The sequence below is a fragment of the Entamoeba dispar genome, genomic scaffold (genome assembly GCF_000209125.1).
Source record: "Entamoeba dispar SAW760 scf_1105229461017 genomic scaffold, whole genome shotgun sequence".
Taxonomy (NCBI): Eukaryota; Evosea; order Mastigamoebida; family Endamoebidae; genus Entamoeba; species Entamoeba dispar.
The window spans coordinates 443-9,131 of NW_001854482.1; the positions used below are offsets into that span (position 1 = coordinate 443).

General features: G+C 23.9%; 3 protein-coding genes across 3 annotated transcripts, besides 17 other annotated features; all 3 read left to right on the forward strand.

Moving 5' to 3' along the window:
- Positions 1-281: 281 nt before the first annotated feature.
- Positions 282-330: a sequence feature (AT_rich).
- A 221-nt stretch (positions 331-551) lies between these two features.
- EDI_115550 (uncharacterized protein) lies at positions 552-1,902 on the forward strand (the record flags this gene model as incomplete). Its single annotated transcript, XM_001737978.1, has 2 exons — positions 552-860; positions 919-1,902. The coding sequence occupies 2 exons, from the start codon at positions 552-554 to the stop codon at positions 1,900-1,902; spliced, it is 1,293 nt and encodes a 430-aa protein (XP_001738030.1).
- Positions 1,903-1,964: 62 nt separating this feature from the next.
- Positions 1,965-2,107: a microsatellite.
- A 76-nt stretch (positions 2,108-2,183) lies between these two features.
- Positions 2,184-2,343: a sequence feature (AT_rich).
- Positions 2,344-2,493: 150 nt separating this feature from the next.
- Positions 2,494-2,548: a sequence feature (AT_rich).
- Positions 2,549-2,658: 110 nt separating this feature from the next.
- EDI_115560 (chromosome-associated kinesin KIF4A, putative) lies at positions 2,659-5,121 on the forward strand (the record flags this gene model as incomplete). The annotated part of the gene is made up of 1 exon (XM_001737979.1): positions 2,659-5,121. One exon carries the CDS (start codon positions 2,659-2,661, stop codon positions 5,119-5,121), a length of 2,463 nt encoding a protein of 820 aa, XP_001738031.1.
- Positions 4,346-4,488: a microsatellite.
- Positions 4,605-4,728: a microsatellite.
- Positions 4,917-4,965: a sequence feature (AT_rich).
- Positions 5,097-5,228: a sequence feature (AT_rich).
- A 421-nt stretch (positions 5,229-5,649) lies between these two features.
- Positions 5,650-5,673: a sequence feature (AT_rich).
- Positions 5,674-5,904: 231 nt separating this feature from the next.
- Positions 5,905-5,932: a sequence feature (AT_rich).
- Positions 5,933-6,250: 318 nt separating this feature from the next.
- Positions 6,251-7,732, forward strand: EDI_115570 (uncharacterized protein; the record flags this gene model as incomplete). The annotated part of the gene is made up of 1 exon (XM_001737980.1): positions 6,251-7,732. The coding sequence occupies one exon, from the start codon at positions 6,251-6,253 to the stop codon at positions 7,730-7,732; it is 1,482 nt and encodes a 493-aa protein (XP_001738032.1).
- Positions 7,733-7,848: 116 nt separating this feature from the next.
- Positions 7,849-8,022: a microsatellite.
- Positions 7,934-8,114: a microsatellite.
- A 26-nt stretch (positions 8,115-8,140) lies between these two features.
- Positions 8,141-8,274: a microsatellite.
- Positions 8,180-8,356: a microsatellite.
- Positions 8,279-8,458: a microsatellite.
- Positions 8,444-8,632: a microsatellite.
- Positions 8,508-8,689: part of a microsatellite that runs on past the window's edge.

An 8,689-nucleotide genomic window follows, 5' to 3' on the forward strand; every position in this document is an offset into this window, starting at 1 on the left:
AAAAGGAATCTTTTAGACTAATCAAGTCAATAAAAATAAATAAAGTTTTCTTTAAAACTTTATATTATCAAACGACACAATAATGATACGAACTAGAATAGAAATTACTTAACTACTAACAAAAGTTAAATTAACTAAATATTTAGAAGTTAATGGTAAATTTATTACTAAAAGACAAAGGTTAGAACAGTAACAATAAGGAAACTATCATACAATTACTCCTCATACACCAAAATCATTTTACAATCACGAAATTGTCCAGAAAGTCAATAAAACTATTCTTATAAATTTTTATAGATTAAATAGTTTATTTTATTATTTCAATAAAATGCCCAGTTCTATTTTTATTTCTATTTTTTCATACTTAAAAATCTTCTTATTTTGAACTAAAAATAAAAAACTACTGAGAAATGATAAAAGTATTATTAAAAATAACATAAATAGAAAAAGGGAGATAGAAAAAGTACAATTTTTGAAAAAGAAAAATTTGATGGAAAGAAACCCTTCTAAAAAAAACATTTCACTAGAAAATCACAACTGGGATTTGTTGAATGAAGAAACGTAGTATACCCTTAAGTACATTACTTGATAATGCAGTTGGTGATTATAACCCTACTCCTAATATTAAGTTATATATAAAAATAGCACATGTTTTAAGAAAACAAGAACAAACATGTCCAGTTCTTCGATTACAATTATTAAATAAACTTAAATCACATCCATTCAGATTTATCGCTTCATTAGAAGTCTATTATTGTTTATGCTTAATGGAATTTCTTGTAGTAAAAGTAAAAGGTTTTGATGTATTTATTAAAGATAAAGAATTTGTTAAAGCATTAGAAAAAATGGCCCAATTTGATGTTTGTTTTATTTAACCAAAAATTTGGTTTATATGAGTTTTAAATAACATACGAGTAGAAATTAATTGGACTGTTTAAATCTAAACCAACATTGACACAATTAAAAGCAATGAATTTGGTTCAGTTGGTAATGGCTTTACCTCAAACAGAACATTATCAAGAATTATATAAAAAATATACAAAGAAAGGACTTGTATTTCCACCATTAGTCTATCCTGAATATGATGATGACTCATCAAATTCATCAACTACTCATACCCCTTCATTACCTGAAGATGGAGAAGGAAAATTTATTCCATCATCTACTTCATTATTACCAAAACCACCTATTGTGAGAAATGATATTGATAAAGAAATATTCTCAGTCTTATCTCCAGAATTTAGAAAATTACTTCAAGAAATGAGTGATTTCCATGAGTTGTGTAAAGAACCACTAAAGAAAAGTAACTTATTAAGAAATGGATCATTACAAATAAGACATCAATTACAATGTGATGAAGCTTTCTTTAATAAAGCAGTTGAAATGCAAAAAGAATTTAAACGTAATTTTAATGAATATACAGACCAAAGTGATGCTGATGATGAAGTTATTTCAGCGTTAACTGAAGAAGGAAGAAAAATAGGACATATTGTTAGAGTACTAAGAAATGAAATTGCTAGAGTAAAGAAATTAGAAACTAAAATTGAAGATGGTGTTGGTGAATGTGTGTTAGCTGAAGTTCCATCATATGATTTAGATGCTATGATGACTCCAAGAATTAAACACCCAGAAACAAGAGGAGATGCAGTTAAAATTATGGACTATATGAGTCATACTAAAGGTAATACTTTAAGTAGAGACGATTCAGTTACAGAGTCAGTTACAGAGTCTGAAAGTAATTCAGCCACACCTGCTTCATTAAAAAATAAAAATCAACGTAAGATTCAATTGATGCCACCAGTCCCTTGTACTGGAACACGTGCAGTAACCTTTAAAAGAACGCCATCATCTAAGGGAATGTCAAGTGTTGATACAAGTAGATTATATACAGGATGTCTCTAATATTTTAATTGTTTTACTATTTAACCTTTTTAACTTACTACGTTATTAATTTTATAAAATAAATTTTTTTTTATTTTAATTTTTCTTATATTTTTTTTATTGAGTAAACTTAGTAAATTTTATTTGTATTTATTTTATTTCTTACTTTATAAGTTATTGTATAAGTTCTTCCAATATTTTTAGTTTTTTATTATTGTTATATTATGAATGTCTTAGTATATTCCATAACTACCTTCGAAGAATAAGTTATCTTTTGTTTGAAGAGTTGAGTCAGTGTAACCTTTTTTTACTAATAAATTTAAAGATATTTAAATTTATAAGAGTTTAATACTTATTTTTTATTTAATTATTTTGTTATTCAAGTTGAAGTAATTAAAAAGTTTCTCTATTATTATTAATTATCTCTAAAACTATTCTATAATTTATAATTTATAATAATTTCATTGTACTTTATTTGAAGAGACTAATTATAATTAAAAACAACAAGACCTAAAGATATTTGCTTTGTTCTTAAGTTTTTCATTATTAATCAAATTACTTTTAGATTGTCATAAAAAGGAGATTAGAAATAAAAGAAAAAGTAAGAATAACATTTTTTTATTTAAAATTTTGATATATTCTATTTATAGTTTTTAAAGAATTTAAAGTTAGAAAGAATAACACTTTTTATTTAAAATTTTGTGATTAAGAAAAGAAAATCATACAAAATCTAAAAAAAATCATAAAAAAAAGACTAAAGAAAGAAAGTGATAATTAATGCAAACAGTGATAAGAACAACAAATACTTTTGAAGGAGATTTGAGTAATGAAAAGACGGAATATAATATTGATGCAATTATGAAAGGAAAAGATCAAGAAACATTCTTCAAAGATACAGTAAGTAAGATGATTAAAAGAGTCATTGAAGGGACTGATCTTTATGTTATGTGTTATGGAGGAAAAAAGTCTGGAAAAACATTTAGTTTAGAAGGGCATTTTAATACTATTGATTTTACTAATGCTGGGTTGATCCCACGATCAATTAATGCACTTATTGAAGAATTAAAAACAAAAGGAAGATATACAATTCGAGTGAGTTATATTCAAATTGAAGATAAAAAGATTAGTGATTTGTTATGTGAAGGTGAGAGCAATGTTTTACTGAAAGAACCAACAAAGAAATTTAAAAACCAACTTGGAGGAGTTATGTTTCTCTGTGCAACAGAACTAACAGTAACAGAAAGTACTACATCACAAGTCTTTTCTAAGTTAAATGTTCTTCGAAAAGAGAGAAAAAAGAATGAAATAGAAAAACTTCAAAATGTTTGTAGAGTATTTTCAGCTTCAGTAATTTCATCAGAAGAAGAAAAAAGAGGACAAAAAGAATATATTGATTGTGGAAGAATTACATTTATTGATCTTCCATGTTGTTGGGAACAAAGTAATCATAAAGGTAGTTTACTTAATGGATTAAATTGTTATGTTGAATCAACTAGAGAACAAAGAATGAGGTTATCTACAAAGAATAATGATATTACACGTATTTTACAAGAGGTATTAGGTGGACAAGGATTTTTAATAGCAATTGGATGTATTTCATCAATAAATCAACAAGAAACTATTCAGACATTAAAGTTTTTAAATAAATTAAAAACTATTAAGAATGTTCCAATATATTCAAGACATATATTAAAATCAGTTTATGATAATTATTTAGATGAAGAAATAAAACAATTAAATTATCAATATTCTGATCTTCTTCGAAAAAACGTTATTTCTAAAGAAGCATTGGAAGCTAAAAAACTTCAACAAGAAATTCAAAATCAAAGATACACCAATGTTCAAATTGGTAGTTTAATTCAAAGAGTTAGAAAAGAATCAGAACCAGAATACAATAAAATTAATCAAAAGATTTTAATAGCAAATGAATATATTACAAAAAAGAAAAGAACTGAATTAGAACTTAGAGACAAAATTACAGAAATGATTGATTTAGCTAAAAAAATTGAAGAACATAATAAACAAATAGAAGATATGATTCAAAAACAAGTTGAGGAAGCACAAAGACAAAAAGAATATATTGAAAAAAGTATTAATGAATGTAGAATAGATATTGATGAATTTAAAAAAAAATATGATGAAGGAGAAGAAAAAATTATTGAATTAATGAAAGAAATAAACAACCATTTAGAAGGAGAAGAATGTAGAAAAGTAGAACTTCCAAAATATTCGTCAATGAATGAAATTAATGAAATGTTAAACAAAGTAATTATTTCATTTAAATATGATGGGAAAAAAACAATAAAAATAATAGAAGAAGTATTAGAAGAAAACCAAAAGGAAATTAATGATTTTGAAATTCTTATAAATCAAATAATTAATAGGCTAGAGCAAGGAAAAAGTAGATGGAGTCCAGTTGAAGATAAAATTATTGAACAATTTCAATTACTTATTCAATTTATTCAACAACAAAAAAAAGAAATGGAAGAAGAACTGAATGAAAAAGAAAAAGTAAAAGAAAAAGAAATTTTTCAAATTCAAAGAAATAAAGAAGAAATCAAAAAAGAAATAAAAGAATTAATACCAGAAATGAATAAAGAAATAGAATTAATTATTCAAAAATATCAAACAATTATTAGTAATTCTATTAAAGAAAAAAATAGTGAATATTTTCCTATTGAAAATGAAATTAAAATGGATGAATGTATGGAAATATTTGACCAAAAAATTCAAGAAAAAATTGAAGAAGTAAAAAAAGAATTAGAAATTGAAATACAAAAAGATAATGGAAATGAAGAAAAAATAATGAAAAAAATGAAAGATTCAATAGAAGAAGAAAAACAAAAAAATAGATTTGAACAAGAAATTTTTAAAGAAAGTATTGAAAAAACTAAAATTGCTATTCAAAAAATTTTTGATGAAAGTGGGGTGATTGACTTTATTAAAGAACAATGTAATTTATTAAATGAAGACGATAAAAAATTAAAACAAAAACATCTTCCATTAAAAAGTTTATTTCAAAAAAGTTATGAATCATTAAATGAATTATTTAATGAAATTAATACAATTTTAAATGAATTTATTGAAAAAGTTAATCATATCACTATTGATTATGAATCTGAAATTGTTATTGAAAGAATCCAAAGTCCGCCTATTCCTTCAATATTAATGCAAAATTCTGAATATCCAACACTACTAGATGATATAGATTCTTCTAAATTAATAATTAAAAAGAATTAAATGATTTGAATGTTTCTTTAAATATTTTTGTTATTAATTTTAAATTAGATTTTATTATAAAATTTAAAAAGTTTATCTAGTTCTTTTATTTTGAATTTATTTTTATAGAATCATTAAGTCAATTGACTAATTGTACTCAACTTCAAATCACTTACGACAACTGTTTTGAAGCATTTACTATTCAACAAATTCAAAGAATATTATATGAAAAAAAAAATAATGTTGTTCTGTTAATTCAAACAGATGAAAATGATTTATTTGGTACTTATCATTCTCAAATACTAACTAAAAGAACCACCCAACAGCTAAATCAATTCTCTGAATGGATTGGAAAATCTGATGAAAATATTTTCCTTTTTAGTTTAAATAACCATAACTCTCCTAATAATCCATTAAAATTTCTTTCAAAATCATAACAGAATTGTTTATTTTTAAATACAATGAATCTCATTTTAAAATTGTATTTTGGAATAGTTATTGCATTAATTTGCTTAAACCTTTAAACATTTTAAAAGGTTTTATCTTTCCTTTAATTAATAATTATTTTTATATCTATTCCCCTGATGATTTATTAGGTAAACCAAATTTGGTATCTACTTTTATTCCAAAACATTTTCTTATACTTCAAGGAAACCAATTTAATACTCTCTTTTATTAGTTTCATTCTCTATTCCAATTCATTTTCATCATCAAAATCATAGTCAAAGTCATCATAAAATTGGTACTCTTCATTTACCTTTTCTTCTAAAATAAAGTCATTGTCATCAATAGCAAAAACTAAACTTATAATATAAATTATATAATATATTATCATCTCTTCTTTCTTTTTACTTATTTTTTAGTTTTATTTATTCAGTTTTCTTTTATATCTGTTATTTATAACAATAATAACAATAATGGATTGAAATTATATTTTCTTAATATCAACAATTTAAGAATAGAAATAGAGATCGATGACTCTTATTGCAAAAACGAACATAGAAAAGAATATTAATCGATTAAAAAGAATATTGATGAGACTTTTGTCAAATTAGTTTGAACGTTTTCCTAGTAAAATAGTTAATTAGTCTATTTCTGTGGAAAAGTGATGATCTAAACTAAAAAAAACAAGGGGTCACTTATTCTTGAGATGGGATTTTTTATCATTTCATTTATTATTGCTTACTTGATTAATATACTTCTAACCTATGTCTTATCTTTGATCTTTAGAAGAAACCCATTCTATACACTCTTATCTATATTTTTTCCATTTTTAACTGAATTCTTATTATTTATTCTTAATAAACCTAACCTTGGTGAAGGTAAAGAATTTATGGATTTGGTTGATGTTTGTTGGTACAGATTGACTACACCAGAGAATCCAATGGTGATCACTGCAAGTATTGGTGGAAAAGGACAGATTGATTGGAAAAATGCTAAACAATTACTTTTTCTAGAATTTACTAAACACAAAAGATTTTGTCAAAGAATTGTTAAGTTGAATAGTTATTATATACTAGAATCTGTTCCAATAAATATTGATGATCATATCACCATTGATAATACTGTATTTGGTTCATATGAACAATATATAAACATATTAGAAAAACATAAATCAGTTCCATTAGATACTGATAAACCTCAATGGAAAATATACTTTTATACTAATGTAATGAATGAATGGAGAATTCTAGCAAGAGTTTCTCATTGTTACTGTGATGGAATGGCTGCAATGAGATTATTGAAAGACTCTACACAACATATATCTTCGATTATTTTTAATGAAGAATCAAATTATCACATTTTGGATATAACTAAAGAAGTTCCTAAATTATCATGTTTAGCAGATAAACAACAACCAATAACAATTTTTAAAAGATTTTGGAAAGTTTTAATAATCCCTTATTATATGGTTAAATCCTTTTTTGTGAGAGGTGATTTTACAAAAGAACTAAGGAAACCATTGAGTGGAAAACAATTAGTATTCTGGAAGAAACTTGATTCAATTGAAAATATTAAATCCATTGCAAGGTGTTACGATGGTACGTTAAATTCATTGTTATTCTCTTGTATGAATCTCAGTTATTCTAACATATTAAAAAGAAAGGGAAGTTCAAGTAAACAATTACAATTCTATATCGCAACCAATCTAAGACCTTTTGAACCTCAAATCAAACTGGGGAATAAAATTGGATTATTATTAATGAAATTACCATTACAAGAAACAGACTTATACTCCCTTGTCAAATATATGAAAAAACAATTAGACAATGCAAAGGAAAGTGTTGAGTCTTATTCTTATTATCTTCTCCAATGTCTTGTTGGAATGCTTCCTGATTGGATAGAGTCAATAGGTATTAAAATTGTATCACAAAAGGCTACATTAAATGTAACCTCATTACCAGGTCCACAAGAAAAAGTGAAATTTTTTGGTTCTGAAATTGAAGATTTTATTGGTTTTGTTCCTCACTTGGGAACAACTGGCAATGGTGTTAGTTTTATTGGAAGTGGGGGTGATCTTTTTGTTAGTTTTGCTGTTGATAGTAATTTATGCATTGACCCAAAAGAACTGTATGAGAGTTTTGAATTTGCGTATCATCAATTCTCTTCAATCCTAGTATTTAACAAATAGTTGTGCTATTACTAATTGGTTTTTCTTAGCAACATTAATTAGGTTTTGTCCAAAAAAAGGAAAAGAAGATAAAGTTCATGAGGCAAGAAGTAAGACAAAAGAATTAAAGAATGTTAAATAAAAAAGAGAAAGAATGAATAAAATGAAATGAAAAGGGAATGGTGATGATTAGAAATGAGGAAGTTAAATACAAGAATGGAGAAATGAAGAAAGAGTAAGAGGAAATACAGAAAAAGAGAAAATAAAAGAAAATATAAAGAATAAAGAATGAATAAGATGGATAAAAGAAGTTGAATAAATTGAAAGAGAGATAAAAGAAAGTTAATGTTTAAAGAAGAAATAAATTAAAAGAGAGATATGCAAAGTGAAAAGAATAGAATAATAAAGTATTATACAGAAGAAACAGAGAGAATAGAAATAAAAAATTAAAAGGAAAGTAGAAAAGGAAAAATAGATAATATAAACGATAAAGAAATAGAATAAAATATCAAAAATGATAAAATAATGATTCAAAATAAATATAGAAAGTCATATAAATAAAATGATTAAAATTAAAAGATATATAAATAATAAAGAAAATAAATAGAAGAATATATAAAATAATTAAAATAAAAAGTAATAAAAGAGTAAATAATAAATAGGAATAATATTGTATAAATATGAATAAACAAAATAAAAGAAAATTTAAAGATTTAAGAACATATAAAATTATAAAATAAAAAGAAATAATTAACAAACAACTAATAAAGAAATTGATATAAAATAATGATTAACAAACAATAAGATATGAGAATAAAAATGAAGGAATAATAATATTAAAAAATAACGAACAAAGAATAAGTAATAAGAAAGATTAAAATAGAATGAATGAAGTATTATTTAAAATGATATAAAGTAAAAATAATAATAATAGTAATGAAGTAGAGAAATACGTATTTAAAAAATAAATAAAGTTTA